The sequence below is a fragment of the Jaculus jaculus genome, chromosome 12 (assembly GCF_020740685.1).
Source record: "Jaculus jaculus isolate mJacJac1 chromosome 12, mJacJac1.mat.Y.cur, whole genome shotgun sequence".
NCBI lineage: Eukaryota > Metazoa > Chordata > Mammalia > Rodentia > Dipodidae > Jaculus > Jaculus jaculus.
In genome coordinates this window covers 60,347,958-60,363,307 of record NC_059113.1, presented here as the reverse complement: position 1 = coordinate 60,363,307, position 15,350 = coordinate 60,347,958, and the positions used below count along the sequence as shown (strand labels likewise).

At 51.4% G+C, this 15,350-nt stretch overlaps 2 protein-coding genes across 2 annotated transcripts; one reads left to right on the top strand and one right to left on the bottom strand.

Annotated features, from left to right (window-relative positions):
* The first annotated feature begins 1,171 nt into the window (after positions 1-1,171).
* On the top strand, positions 1,172-9,829 carry Ppp4c (protein phosphatase 4 catalytic subunit). The gene is made up of 9 exons (XM_004670250.3): positions 1,172-1,279; positions 1,494-1,663; positions 6,572-6,623; positions 7,221-7,271; positions 7,458-7,559; positions 8,082-8,255; positions 8,354-8,480; positions 9,227-9,416; positions 9,496-9,829. The coding sequence occupies exons 2-9, from the start codon at positions 1,566-1,568 to the stop codon at positions 9,623-9,625; spliced, it is 924 nt and encodes a 307-aa protein (XP_004670307.1). The 5' UTR covers positions 1,172-1,279; positions 1,494-1,565; the 3' UTR covers positions 9,626-9,829.
* Positions 9,830-10,468: 639 nt separating this feature from the next.
* Tbx6 (T-box transcription factor 6) lies at positions 10,469-14,660 on the bottom strand. Its single transcript, XM_004670249.2, has 8 exons — positions 14,484-14,660; positions 14,166-14,400; positions 12,991-13,258; positions 12,738-12,884; positions 12,591-12,661; positions 11,173-11,246; positions 10,914-11,091; positions 10,469-10,836 (listed from the first exon to the last, which is right to left on the bottom strand). The coding sequence occupies exons 1-8, from the start codon at positions 14,599-14,601 to the stop codon at positions 10,626-10,628; spliced, it is 1,302 nt and encodes a 433-aa protein (XP_004670306.1). The 5' UTR covers positions 14,602-14,660; the 3' UTR covers positions 10,469-10,625.
* Positions 14,661-15,350: the final 690 nt, after the last annotated feature.

Sequence of the window (15,350 nt, the reverse complement as noted above, 5' to 3'; positions counted from 1 at the left end):
GGATACTTTGTAAATAAATCCCAGACTAGCTTAGATGGTATTTTGTCTCAAAAAAAAAAAAAAAAAAAATGAAATAGCAAGTTGGGTGTGGTGGTGCACACCTGTAACTCCAGCACTTGGGAAGCTAAGGATCACGGAGTTTGAGGCTAGCCTGGGACTACAGAGTGAGTTGTAGGTCAGCCTGGGCTAGAGTGAGACCCTACCTCGAAAAACCAACAAAAAAACCCAGGTGTGCTTGGCAAGCTGGTGCATGCCTTTAATCCCAGCACTTGGGAGACTACATAGTGAATTCCAGGTCAGCCTGGGCTAGAGCAAGACCCTACCTCGAAAAACCAAAACAACAAAAACTGAGGGGTTTCATAGAAACCATTTTGACATCAAGGTGTGATCGTGTTGACTAATGGGTAAATTTGGTTCGCTTTCTGCTTTTTTTCCCCTTTTTTCAGAGTATATTACATCACGGCTGACTTCTAACTGGCAATCCTCCTGCTTGAACCTCCTTAGTACTGAGCTATTTACTTACTTATTTTTTTAAGGAGGGTCTTACTCTAGCCCCAGGCTGACCTGGAGTTCACTATGTACTCTCAGGGCAGCGTCGAACTCATGGTGATCCTCCTACCTCTGCCTCCCAAGCGCTGGAATTAAAGGCGTGCGCCACCATGCCCCGTTTGAGATTTTTTTTTTTTTTTAATTCATTTAACAAAACTATGCAAGGATGGAGAGATGGCTCAGGGGTCACTGCCACTTGCTTGCAAAGCCTGTTTGCTTGGGTACTATTCCCCAGTATCCACCTAAAGCCAGATGTACAAAGTGGCGCATGCATCTGGAGTTCATTTGCAGTGGCAAGAGGCCCTGGCACGCCCTCTCTCTCTGACAAGTATTTGTTCCAAACACCGAAGCTGCAAGGATTTCACTTCTTGGGGTTGTGGCAGGGGCGGGACTAAAATGGATGAGCAGAAATGTGTCGTGCGAGTTGATTGACAAGCTCTACCTGAGCTGAAAAGAGGGCTCTTCCTGCCTGGCTCTCTAACCGCACGCACCACGCACGGAACTCACCCCACAACCTTCTCGCCCACATCCGGCCCCTCAGCCTGGAGAGGCGGTGGAAAGGGCCTGGCTCGGGAGGAAGGGGCGGTGCGTCCTCGCGTCACATCCGGCGCGCGGCGGAACTGGCCCGCCTTTGCTTCCGCGGCGGGCCGGAAGTAGGAGCGGCGGTGGCCTAGGCCCAAAGCGGAGGGAAGGGGGGAGTCGGAGAGACCCAACTGGAGTCTCAGCGGCGGTAATTGTCTGAGACCCCTCTAGGCCACCGTCCTGAGCGCGGGACCGCGGGGTTCGACGGGAGTTAGCGGGGGTGCTAGCCACGGCAGTGGGACGCCGAGGGTCCCGGGGCCGATGTGAGGGGAGGCGGGGGCGGGGGGGCAGTCCCAGAACCGAGTGGCCCCCCCGCACCCGCACGGCCCCCCTGATTCGCAGGCTCGCCTTCCCTTTCCCAGGAGACCCCTGTGCGGTGCGGTGCGGAGGGGGCGGCGGCCCCGACTCTGACCCGCGCCGGGCGGGGGTGGGCCATGGCGGAGATCAGCGACCTGGACCGGCAGATCGAGCAGCTGAGGCGCTGCGAGCTCATCAAGGAGAGTGAAGTCAAGGCCCTGTGCGCTAAGGCCAGGTGAGGCCGATGGCCTTGGGGGAAGTGGGCCAACCTGTTGGCCAGGGGTTCCAGCCGATGCAAACACGGTTGAGAACTTAAGGCTTGCCCCATAATGGAAGCTTTCCCCAAAGAGTAGTAGGTCGGCTGAGGAAAGACAAACAGTTGAATGTTAGATGCGCTTCCTGTGGAGTTAGAGCGAGTTTCCCAAAGTACCAAGAAAACTCAGGTCCTAGGAGGTTTCTTGGAGGGACTGAGCTCTGGGACAGCCCTTAAAGAATAAGGAGGTGGTTGCAAAAGTTCAAGGCAGGAAAGCAAAAGACCCTGTGGTTTGTAAAGTTCTCTCAGTCCACCAGTCCTTAAAGAGAGATGGTTTTGTCTCATTTTAACAAGTGAGAACTCTTTAACTGTTCAAAATTAGGTAAAGAATGGAATCAGAGAGCAATTCTCTGTCCTGATATTTTCAGCCCTTCCTTCAAGAAGGTAGAGTTGGATCATTCAGTTTTAGTTGACAGCCTAAGAAAATAAGAGTCAAAAGCATCGTATGGAGGGAGACTCAACTCAGTTCTATGGGAAATACAGTGTAGTGGATAAAGGGTTAGGTTTCTAGAGGCATTGATTCTAGCTTTGAATCTGAGCTCTGTCACTTTGTAACCATGGTGGTGATCTTGAAGTATCTGGAACTCTCGAAAGTGGAAGGGATCCTGCTTAGTGAGATGGTTGTGAATTAGAGCTTGTGGTGAACTTGGCATAATGTTTTGGTTGGTGCCACAATCATGAGGTGTTAAAACTTTGTGAGGAGAGTACTGATGGTATATTTGGACCTTATCAAAGAAGTCTTCTAAGAAAGAGTGGGCCTTGAAAGATGACTAGCTGATGGGGGCATAAATATGAAGAAAGGCCTTTCAAGCAGGGCGGGAGTGGTGGGCCTGAGATTTGTGGGCAACAGTTGAATTGGGAACTTTGATTGTAGATTCCACCCTATTTGTGGGACAGTAGTAGGTCCACTGGGGTCATTTGCTCTATTTTGCAGAATAGGAAGCTGTGACTCCTAGAAGCCAGTGACTTGGGTCATTCAGTGAGGAGGTAGCAGAGCTGGGTAATGAATCTGTGACTCTAAAGTTGTTTGCCTGGCTCTGCCTTATGTAGAGTCAGTAGCTGGACAGGGTCTGTATGTCTTGGATGAACATGCTAAATCTCTCTTTTTTTTTTTTTTTTTTGAGATAGGATCTCTCTCTAGCTCAGGCTGACCTGGAATTCACTATGGAGTCTTAGGGTGGCCCTGAACTCATGGTAACCCTCCTACCTCTGCCTCCTTAGTGCTGGGATTAAAGGCGTGCCTGGCTTTTTTTTTTTTTTAGGTAGGATCTCACTGTAGCCTATGCTGACCTTGAGTTCACTCTGTACTCTCAGGGTAGTCTCAAATTCAGCGATCCACCTGCCTCTGCCTCCTGAAAGTGCTGAGACATTCCCAACCCCATAAGGGTGGGGTGTGTGTGTGTGTCGTTTTGGAGGTAGGGTTTCACTGTAGCCCAGGCTGACCTGGAACTCACTCTGTAGTTCCAGGCTAGCCTTGAATTTACAGGGATCCTACCTGTGCCTCCCAAGTGCTGAGATTAAAGATGTGCACCACCACGCCTGCCTCTAATTTAGTTTTTTTGACACAAGGTCTTACGTAGCCCAGGTTGGCTTTGAGCTCCCTACATAGCCAAGGATGGCCTTAACTCCTGATCTTCCTGGAATAAGAGTCTCCAGCACTTCCTGCAACCGCTCTGTGGAACAGGCAAGGCACATATTAACCCTTTATAGAAGATCACACTGAGACCCAGAGTAGCTAATGGCTTGTCCAACATGACACAACTATTTGAGAGAAAGTTAGTTCAAAATTCACTTCTTCGTCTTTCTTTCTTTTTTTTTCAAGGTATGGTTTCACATTAGCTCAGGTTGACCTGGAATTCACTGTGGAGCCTCAGGGTGGCTTCGAACTCACAGCGATTCTCCTAACTCTGCTTCCTGATTGCTGGGATTTAAGGTGTGCGCCACCATGCCCAGCTGAACTTATTTTTATTTTTAGTTATGGGAGGGAGGGAGAGAGAGAAAGAGGCAGATAGAGAGAATGGGTGCACCAGGGCCTTAAGCCACTGCAAATGAACACATGCGCAACTAGCTCATGTGAATCCTGGGGAATTGAACCATGGTTCTTTGACTTCTCATACAAACGCCTTAACAGCAAAGCTATTCCTCCAGCCTCAGAATTCACTTTTTTTTAAAAACCATGTTCCAGGGTGCTCTGTGGTCATTGAACAAAGCAGAGGAGTGTGAGAGGCAACTATGAAGGACTGAGGAGGGGCAGTTTGCCCAGTTGAAGCACAGATGCAGCTAGGAAGTATTAGGTTGAGTCCTGAGTTGGCCACTATTGTCCCAGGCTCAGTCTGAAGTGTGGCGGGGAGGGGGGGGGGGAACGGACGGGGACGGGGACGGGACCAACCCTAGATCTGGCAATGACTTCCTGGGGACCCATCAAGCTGAGGCTGTAATGTCTTATAGTTTCACCTTGCTTAGAGACTAAAGCCCTTGGAACTGTGGAGCCTGTAGTGTCTGAGTTGAAATTGTTCCTATTAAAACTAATAACTCATCTGAAGTGCAGAATTTTGAGTAGAGTGGTCTTCAGTATGAACCTCAGCAACATGAACCTGGAATAGCCGCTTTACCTCTGAGTATTTTAAATCATCCTAAAGCTTAAAGGAGATTCCAGAAGCAGACCTGATACATTGGTAGATACTTAATGAAGGTATGTTAGTGTGGAGGTCAAGGTGAATATTTGCATCACAATAGGGCTGGTAAGAATGGGACAAGTTAAGGGGGGTGGGATGCATACGCCCTTTGTCCTTTCCTTTAATCGCAGAACTCCTGGAGGCAGAGGTAGGATCACTAAGTTTGAGGCCACCCTAAGACTACGTAGTGAATTCTACTAGAGCGAGACCCTACCTCACAAAACCAAAAAAAAAATAAAAAATAAATAATAAAGAATGGGACAAGTTACAGAGCTGGAGTTGGAACCACACTGGGATCTTGTTTGACTTTATTGTTTCACTCTACAGCCCAGGCTAGTCTGGAGTTTGAGGTGCTTCTGCTTCTGAGTACTGGGGTCACAGGCACATGTCCCCAGGCCTGTGTCTGGAGTTCAGGGTCTCACTTGGTCCAGGCTGGATTGAATTTTTTCTTCTTTTTTTAAATTTATCTTATTGCTAGAGAGGGAGGGAGGGCACACCAGGGCTTTCAGCAGCTGCAAACAAACTCCAGATGCATGCACCACCTTGTGCATCAGGCCTATGTGGGTCCTGGGGAATTGAACCTGGGTCCTTTGGCTTTGTAGGCAAGTGCCTTAAACCACTAAGCCATCCCTCCAGCCCTGGACTTGAACTTTTTTTTTTTTGTTGTTTATTTTGTTTATTTGAGAGTGACAGACAGAGAGAGAAAGAGGCAGATAGATAGAGAGTGGGCGTGCCAGGGCCTCCAGCTGCTGAAAACGAACTCCAGACGCGTGCACCCCCTTGTACATCTGGATAACGTGGGTCCTGGGGAATCAAGCCTTGAACTGGGGTCCCTAGGCTTCACAGGCAAGCGCTTAACCGCTAAGCCGTTTCTCCAGCCCTGGACTTGAACTTCTTATCTCTGCCTCCCAAGTATGAAATTACAGGAGTGTACCACCATGCCCTGCTTGGATTTCAGTTTTGGTCCTAAGGCTGGCATAACTTTTAGGAAATTGGGTTTCCAAGTTCTAGTTCAGCCAGTTTCTACCTTTGTGATCCTGACCCTGCCACCTTTCTTTAAGCCTTGGTTTCTTTATGTGTCAGATAAAGATGAAAAGAATGTCTTCCAGTCTATTGAAAAGTCATTATGTGCATCAATATGGAAGGATGTTCACTACAGCATAGGTGGGACACCCCCATGGCTGCTCTGGCCTCTTGGACCTAGAAAACTAAGGTGTGTCTCCCCTGTAGTCATCTGTCAGAGACCACCCTGAGGGACATACCTGAATTCCTCTTGCCCTGGAGCTGAGAGTCACTGTCCCTTGGAAAGAGAATGGCAGAATGTATAGCAGCTAAGCAGGGGCTTGGAGCCCTTCACCATCAGAATAGCTTGAGGAAGAGACAGACCCTGGAGCCACATGTGCTGGTTCGGTCTCTGCCAGTATGACTGGCTAAGCCCAGCCTCCCGTGCATCAGCATCTGCACCTGTTCTGGGAACTGCCTTGGGACCTACTCCCGGGGTGGCTGTCCATGCTGTGCACAAAGCTCTCCATGCAGTCATGGCATGGCCATAAGCTCCAGCATTGCTGCTATGCTTATCAGGGGCACAATTTGAAAGTGGGGTGAGGTTGAAACTGGGGACCTGGAGCTGACAAAGGGATTTATCTCATGCTCATTCAAGTAGTAGACCACATAGCCAGGAGAAATAGAGTGAAGTCCTGACAGTGACGGGCCAGCACAGCCCTTTGAAGGTGCATCTGGTGACCAGCCTGTCCAAGCGCCTGCCTATGACATTGGGCACTGGAAAAAGGGCCTGTGATTGGTAGAGTGAAATCAGCTCAGCTAAAGTTCTGTCAGAGCTCTGAGGGACAGGGGCTTTGTGCAGAGAGACCTTTTCCTGGGGCATGTTGGATGTGCAAGAAGGAGCAGCAGTAATAAAGGTAGAAAAGGCCTGGCCTCCTGGGAAGAGCTTGGGCATTGTTCTGTTGGTAGCAGGGAACCATGACAAGATGTTGACTGGTGGAGGGCTATGGTTAGTGCATTCTGACCCAAACCCTAGGGACATCGCACAGTTGTTCTGTGAAGGACCACTTCATCTTATGCCACCAAAAATAAAAGGTCAAGAATTGTGTTGGCCTGGCCTGCTGTTGTGACCCTGGTCTTTTTCTGTCTCCAGAGAGATCCTGGTGGAGGAAAGCAATGTGCAGAGGGTGGATTCACCAGTCACAGTGAGTACCTTTGTCCACCACCACTACCAACCCTCACTGCTATTCATGAAAGCCCTATCTCTCTGTCTCTGTTTTCAGGAGAGTGCTGCTATAAGAAGTGGGTGGTGGGTTGGGGGTGACTCATTGGTAGAAAGCACTTGCCCTGGATTACATCCCTCATACCATAGGAAAGTAAAAAATGCTGTCATGGATGCTCATGGCTAGAGCAGAAGACCTTGAGTGGACAGATGATGATTCTAGTTGTATATCTCTATGGCTGTGTGTGTGTGTGTGTGTGTGTGTGTGTGTGTGCGCGCGCACACTGAGCAGGTGGGGGTAGGGGAGCAGAAATAGAGCCAGGTCCCCTAGAACTGTCATTTCATAGGAAAAGCATAGCTGTGCAGTCCTGGGGCATTTAGCTCTTGTTGTGGGTGATGGGCAATGCCAGAGAAGGCTCACTTGGGGCAGGTGGGTGGCATTTTGGCCCTGAAATGGAATGGTAAAACCAGGAGTCATAAAGCTCTTGAAAGAAACAAGTGTGTTGAATGATGGTCCTTGTGAACAAAGGGACTGCACCTTTGTCAGTTCTAATTGTCAGCCCACATTCCTACTTCCCAGGTGTGTGGTGACATCCATGGACAATTCTATGACCTCAAGGAGCTGTTCCGAGTGAGTCTGGGAACATGAAATGGGGGAAGGTCTGCTCTTTGAGAGTGGAGCCTTTATTGTGTAGAGGGGCCAGAGGTCTCTGAGCAGGTGGCCATATGTCAAAGAAGAGCATTAGATGGGTGGGACACTGGCTGCTATGATGGGAAAGGGATGGCTAAGGGTCAAACAGAACCGTCTCCCTCCCAGGTGGGTGGTGATGTCCCTGAGACCAACTACCTCTTCATGGGGGACTTTGTGGACCGTGGTTTCTACAGTGTCGAAACCTTCCTCCTGCTGCTGGCACTTAAGGTAGGGACCCTTGGCACTGGAGCCTGAGCCTCCTTTCTGCCCTTCTGCTGTCCACCTTGGAGCTTGGATGTGGTGGTGGACCATGTGCTTACTGGGGCTAGTCATGACCACTGCTGTGATTGAGGCCATCTGCTGGGCCCTGGAGGAGGAGGGGTCCCTCTATGTAGATTCTGGCAGGTCCAAATAGAAGCTGAGAAAATGGTGGATATTGAGTAGAACTGAAAACAGAATTCATTGATGAGGGACTGGAGGGCCTTGGGGTTCCCTAAAGACTTAGGCCTGAGCCTGGTAGGTAAAAGAGAGGCCCTTAGGTTTGTAATGAGGGTGGTATTGTGAGAGGTTAGGGTTGATTCTCTGGAAGAAGCGCTAGGGGCCTATGAATCAGGTGACACCATGGATTCAGACAAAAGGTGGTAGGAGTCTGAGCTACAACAGGTGGTGGTGAGGACTGAGTGAGGCTGGTCAATGTAGAGAGACAAAGTAGGGATACAGCCTAGACCTGGCTTGGTGGCTACCCCCCAGGTTCGGTATCCTGACCGCATTACCTTGATCCGGGGCAACCATGAGAGCCGCCAGATCACCCAGGTCTATGGCTTCTATGATGAGTGCCTGCGCAAGTATGGCTCGGTGACTGTGTGGCGCTACTGCACTGAGATCTTTGACTACCTCAGCCTGTCAGCCATTATTGATGGCAAGGTATGTTGGCCCTGGGTCTCTTGGGGGTTGGAGCAATGAATGGTGAGGCTCTAAGCCTCTCTACCTCTTCCTCTTTCTGGTCTTGCTCTCCCCTATAGATCTTCTGCGTGCATGGGGGCCTCTCTCCCTCTATCCAGACCCTGGACCAGATCCGAACAATTGACCGAAAGCAAGAGGTGCCCCATGATGGGCCTATGTGTGACCTTTTGTGGTCTGACCCTGAAGGTAAGAGCAAGCAGGTAGGACACGGTCTGGGCCTGCTGTACACTTAGCTTGTAGAGCCTGATACAGGCATGTTCTTGAAGGGATAGTCAGGGCAGGACTGAGCCACACTGGCTTCTGTCCTCCACCGGCCTGGTTGGACCCTTCACAAAGAGTAGAAGCCATGGCTGTTGGGATACTACGGCCTAGAGTGGTCGGAGCATGAATAACATGGCAAGAAGGATGTTCAGGATGAAATCCTTGGCTCCCTGATAGCAAGGGACTTGACAGCACTTATTTGAAGGTGAGATCTCCTCTCCCCCAAGATGAAGTCCACATGAGGGCTATCATTTTATTTTGTTGGGCTCCCTGCTAGTGGGGGGGGCAGAGCTGAGATCTAAATCCAGATATCCTGAGTACCAATCCCAAGCATATCCTCCACTGCCACATCAGCCTGTCTTGTGGTAGAAGGTGACCTTCCATGAGGACAGTCCTTGTTTGTAGCTGGTACTGTAGGCCTGGATGTTGTGAGTGCCTGCTGTCCCTCGAGTACTGCTTTTGTGGTCATTGTGAAGATAGGTGATTGCAGCTGTGGGGCTCATACGCTCCAACATTTGCCATTATTTCTCCAGGCCTCCCAGAACAGATTCTAGCCCTGTACTCTTGTCCCACAAGCCTCTCGTTGACTGGGGGTGGAGGAACAAGCTATATAATTCCAAGGGACAATGGGCAAGTAGAGGAGCCCACTCACCATCCTTGTCTTGCCACAGACACAACAGGCTGGGGTGTGAGCCCCCGTGGAGCTGGCTACCTATTTGGCAGTGATGTGGTGGCCCAGTTCAATGCAGCCAATGACATTGACATGATCTGCCGTGCCCACCAACTGGTGATGGAAGGTTACAAGTGGCACTTCAACGAGACCGTGCTTACTGTGTGGTCAGCACCTAACTACTGCTACCGGTGAGCTGGCAGGGCCAAGGGATAGGGTGGGAGTATGCGTCTATGCCAGCTCTTCTTACTCTGCTGCCCCTACATCTAGCTGTGGGAATGTGGCAGCCATCTTGGAACTGGATGAGCATCTCCAGAAAGATTTCATCATCTTCGAGGCTGCACCCCAGGAAACACGTGGCATCCCCTCCAAAAAGCCTGTGGCTGACTACTTCCTGTGACCATTCAGCCCCAGCCCCTCTGGCCCTTGGACCACTGTGACTGCTCTCTCTCCAGTTGGAGGCTGGGTGTGGAGGGGCTGCCCTAGCTTTGCTCACCCCCAGGGTGAGGACTTGCTCTGGAGAGGTTGGAGCCTTAGCTCCAGGCCTACTGTCTTTTCTCCCCACTTGATCCATGAAATTTCCAGTCATTTTTCATTTTTCTTTTTCTCCTTTTTTTTTTTTTTTTTGGTTTGTTTTTAGATAAAAAGTTTTGAGAAAAAAAAAGAAAAAAATTCTAATAAAAGAAAAAAAAGACTTAGGGTTTTTGTGTGCTTTGATTGGGATGAACATTGAGGCCTTGCTTGATCTGGCCCTGGAGACTTGTCTGCTGCCCTGCAGCCTCCAGGTCTCATCCAGTGATCAATCCCTAAAGGCTTTCTTAATGCTGGGTAGAAAACTGGTTCCAGGGACAATCTTCTCAAAATTACTAGTGTGAGGACCCCCCCCCCATTCCAGAGCAGGTTGATTTGCATGCACAAAGTCAAGCAGCTGGAAATTGCCTGGGTCTCCCCACAAAGTCTTGGCTCCCCAGCCCCACTCAGGGCCAACACCATTAACCCAAAGTCTCCTGAGCACTAATGTCTTTTGAGTTTTATTAACAAAAATACTCTGATCCTGAGAACAAATTGGTGTAGCTTTCACCCATGGTGAGGAGGGCCTCCCGGGAGGTGGGGGTGCTGGGATGGGGCCCCATTTGGTCAGGCAGTCTCTCCATTCACACCAAGGTGAGAGCTGGGAAGGGGAAGCTGGCCCCAGCTGGACTCCCAGCAGCCTTGCCTGAGCTTTGAAGCCAGAGGGGGTGGGAATAAGATCAAGGTGTGAACTAGGGGGGGTAGGGAACTGACCTAAGGCAGCCATTTGGTGAGGGGGATGGAGCCAGTCGAATGAGAATGAGGGGACTACCCGCCTGGGGGATGGGCGCTGGAAGTTTGAGGGAAGATGGCACACGCTCTGCCATGGCTCAGTACATTGGTTTGGATCCCACATCCAGGTAACCTCCAGGCCCTGGGTATGGTAGGGGGAAGGGACCTCCTTGGATGAAGTGTGGGGCAAAGGATGGTGCCGGTGGGGTTGCCTGGTAGGAGCCCCCTGGTCCAGGCTGTAGCTCCAAGAACGCAGTTGAGTAGGGAGCTGGGCGTCCAGAGTCTGGAGGCTCAGTGAAGCTGGGGTTCCTAAAGTGGGGGGGAGGTGTCAGGAGAAGGGCCCTGGCACTAGGAACAGCACAGCCCTGTGCCCTTGCCCCCCTCACCTGGCTGGTAGGTGACTGGGGGCCCCATGGAAGGCTGCAGGGCGCAGGAGGTAGGCCTCAGCGCTGGGCCCGCCACATGGAGGAGCTGGGGCAGCTTCCCGGGGAACTGAGGTCTGTTCTGGATCTGAATCACGAATGTCCCCAGCCAGGGTGGAGTCACAGGGACCCCCTGGTGTATCTGGGGAGACAGAAGGCACAGTTGGGCTATGTAGGATCACTGTCTCAATCCTGACCCCGTCACCATCAGGACAGCACTCACCCTCATTCCCATAGGCCTTTGTGACTACTGGCTCTGGACCCCGAAGCTTCCTCTTCACACGGGCATCTCGCTCCCTGGGGAATGATGATGATGATGACGGTGATGATGGTGATGATGATGGCACTAATAGTACTTACCAGGTACCAGGCATTTCACCCTCCTAGGGGCCCTGTTAGGTAGGTGCAGTTTTTATACCCATTTTACAGATGAAGGAACTGAATGCCAGAGAAGGCATTAGCTTCAGAACTGGGAGTTCTTTCCCACTTGAACATGTTCTCCAGTGCTTTAGAATCCATGCAAAGGCCCCAAGCTGCAAGGCCAGGGCATGATCTATTCCCAGCCCATTTTCCTCCACCCCATCTCCATAGGTACCTTGAAGCCTTCCAGAAATCACCAGCCCATCTGCACTCAATTCATGTTCTTGTCTCAGTTCAGGCATAACTTCTTCAAGGCAGACTTCTCATAAGGCCACACATAATAGCTTTCTATTTGATTTAGTGAGCCTTTCACTTTTCACTCCTGTCTCATCAGATAGACTAAGCTCCCCCAGAGTGCGGGGGGTCAGCTAGTACTCAGAACAGATGCCCAAATCCTTCATAACCTTCACTGTCCACCACCCTGGCTCCCCTCACTTCTCTGACTTGCACACTCCTCTACAGCCACACCGCAGCAGTGCTGCCTCCGCAGTTACACACACACCACTACCTAGCATGCTTTACCAGACATGCATGTGGCTCCTGTTACTTCTCCAAGTGTTTTCTCAAATGTTCTCAGTGGAGCCTTTTCTCTCACCCCAGTCCTTCCCTGTGTTTTTTTTTAAATATATATATACATATATATATATGGTTTTGTTTTTTTTTTAATTTTGCGAGAGGAGAGAGACAAAATGTGTGTGCCAGGGCCTCTAGCCACTACATATGACCTCCAGATACATGTGCCACCTTGTGCATCTGGCTAACATGGGTCCTGGGAAATTGAAGTGAGGTCCTTTGGCTTTGCAGGCAAGTGCCTTAACCACTAAGCATTTCTCTAGGCCCCCTTCCTTGTTTGTTTGTTTGTTTGTGGTAGCCCAAGCTAACCTGGAACTCACTCTGTAGTCCCAGACTGGTCTTGAACTTACAGCAATCCTAGCTCTGTCTCCTGAGTGCTGGAGTTAAAGGTATACACTACCATTCCTGGCCCTGCCCTGTTTTATTTCTCTTTAGAACTTATCAGTAACATCATAATGTTTGTTTCTCTGCCTGCTCCATCCACTAGTATATCAACTGGAAGAGGACTGAGCAATCTAAGTATTTGGTGAGTCCAGAGTGGATAAATGCTTTTATTTTCCTCCTGTTCCTGGTGCTCAGCAGAGTGCTTGGTACATACTAAGCTATTAAGCATTTGATGGAATGAGTGAAGGAGTGCATGATGCCCACCTCTTACAGTTTCTGCCATTCTCCCGGAAGCCTTTGGCAAAAGGATTGGCTGCAATCTTCAGTTGTGTGATCTGGGGACACATATCCAGGTCAAAGTTCCCGCAGCCTAGGGAAGGTACTACCACCCCCTCAAGCAGGGTCACTCACCCGTGGGTTCTGGTAGGCTGTCACAGAGATGAATGTAGTCTCTGGGAAGCGGAAGGAGGCCACACCCCCCCAGTGCTGGCTGCAGAGCTGGGCAGCTCGCACCAGATGAATGCGGGGCTGGTACTTGTGCATGGAGTGCAAGATCAGCTGAGAGGGAAGAAATGGCAGTGACTCCATGCCTTGAACCCCAACCTTAATCTTCCACCCAGCACCACCCCAATCCCCTATCTTGGGGGTCCCAGCTTGGTCTCACGTGGCCATGGGGGTCCAGCGTGCTGTTGGTGAGCTTAACACGATGGAAAGACACAGGCTGCCGCATCCAGTGGGCACCGGTGGCCGGAGAGTCAGGGTGGATGTAGACTCTATCAGGCAGGCGGGGCTCTGCCTTGCCACTGGGCTCCCAACGCTGTCCCTGCCAGCGGTAACGGGCCCCATCCACTGGAACCACATCTAGAAGGAACAGGTAGCGTGCCTCTGGGTCCAGACCAGTGACTGACACTCTGCAAGCGGGGAACATGCGCCTGCAAACAGGAAGGGAAGGGAGAGGCCTGGAGCTACCCACTACTAATCATCAGCCGGGCACCAACAGGGGTCTGGTAACAGGCACTCCCAATTCTGTTGTAGTAACATCAAGGAAGGTGGAGTGAAAGCCCCCTTCTCATTCCATTTTACAGATGGAGATATGGAATAGACAGGATATTTGACAGGCTTCACAGCAGGTTAGTAATCTGGATTCCCATCACCTTCCTGAGCTGTCCCCTCCCTCTCTCCACTCCAGCTGCACCATAACATACACAGGCCTGGCTCAGGTCCTTGCACACCTGCCTCCCATTCCCTAGACCAGGCTTCTTGACCCATGGCACCTCAACTCCATTTGCAGTAGTAATGGCTAACTTTCCTCTCTGATGTCTTGCTAGCAGCCTCCTGCTCCCCACCTGACCCAGTACCAGTCTACCACAGCTGTGAGACACATTTACTTCAGAAAAAAACAGGTGCTTGGCCCTGGGCACAAGATTTCTCTAGAGCTCAGGCCCTAGATGCCTTATCACAGCCCACTGCATCTTTGCTTCTAGAGTGAGCTAGTCACATACTGATTCCTACTCAAATCACATACCGACCCTGATCCTGGACAAGTTTCCCTCTTGTTGGTCACTGACTGGTTCTTGACTCCTCTCAATCTGAACCCTGACTCCAGCCACACTGTCCCTGATTTTGGCCACATGTTAACCTATATCCTGGCCCTGACAGGCTGACTCCCTAAACCCAACCACTGATTGCCCAGACTGGAGCCTTGCCAAGGAATGACTCCTGATTCCATCTATAGTGTCATCAATAACCAAAGTTATGGTCAGATTCTGTTCTCATAGTGTAGTCCTGAAGAACCCCCAAACCCACTCTTCCGAAAACTCTGACCTGGCCAGCCCTCACCTGCCAGCCTTGGTGATGATCATCTCTGTCCCCACAGCGCTGAACTCTTTCCAGAGTTCCTGGTTCTCCAGGCTCAGGCTGACCCCAGGAAAGGAATGAAGAGCCTCTGGAGCTGGCGGGGCTGCCTCAGTGCCCAGGGCTGGGGGCAGAAGGGGCAGAGGAGGCGGCGCGGCCAGGGGACGGGGCGTTGCCTCAATCCCAGAGAGGAAGCAATCCAGTTTTGTGGTATCCAGATCTGGAAATGTGGGAAGTATGAAGAGCCGGCCCAGAGTCACAGAGCTCCCAGTCCCCTACCCAGGAGCTGGTCCCACCGCTCACCAGGGTAGCGGTAGCCCTCTGCCAGGGCAGGCGGAAAGCTGGAGTCTGCCCCAGGCTGGGGGTGCCCCAGACGATAGCCAGTCCCCAGGGAGGGGTATAATTCTCGTGGATGGTACATGTTGTAGTTTCCTCTGGCTTCGGATCACGTTGCTAGTCCTCAGGTTTGAGATGTCCCCTTTATAGCTCAGAGCTCAGCCCTTCCAGACCAGAGATCACAGCCCCTCCCCTCTTTGGGGCCCTGGAGGTGGGCTGGATGAAGACCCCTGGGGCCTCGAGGGGGTCTAAGAGGGGGCCGGATACCTGGGTACCCTCCCTTCTCTCCTTCCCCCTGGGCGGATTCATTAGCCCCGACCCCCTGCCCCTCATTACATAATTAACTCCTCGGCCTGATTGATCCCTAGGGCTCAGACAGGGACGCAGTTTGGCGCTTCCGGCCAGCTGGTCCCGGTTCCCACGCGGGCAGCCTAAGCTAGGGATAAGCCGGTGGGGGGATGCAGGATCAGGGCCTGGACTCTGGGATTCCGGGGTAGACCCTGTCACCCCAAACTTTCTGGAAGGTGATCCTCTTCATTTGGAGGACTGGCCTTGGAGAGAAGCTAACTAGAGAGAAAGGTAGCAGGTTGGAAGAACTGGGCCTGAGCCCGAGGATCCTGGAGATGCCTGCCCAGAAGACTGAACTTACACTTCTCTCTCGTTCATAGTCCGAAAAACCTCCACCCTCTACCAACTTTCGGTTAAGCGCTTGCCTGTGAAGCGTAAGGACCCCGGTTCGAGGCTTGGTTCCCCAGGACCCATGTTAGCCAGATGCACAAGGGGGCGCATGCGTCTGGAGTTCGTTTGCAGTGGCTGGAAGCCCTGGCGCGCCCA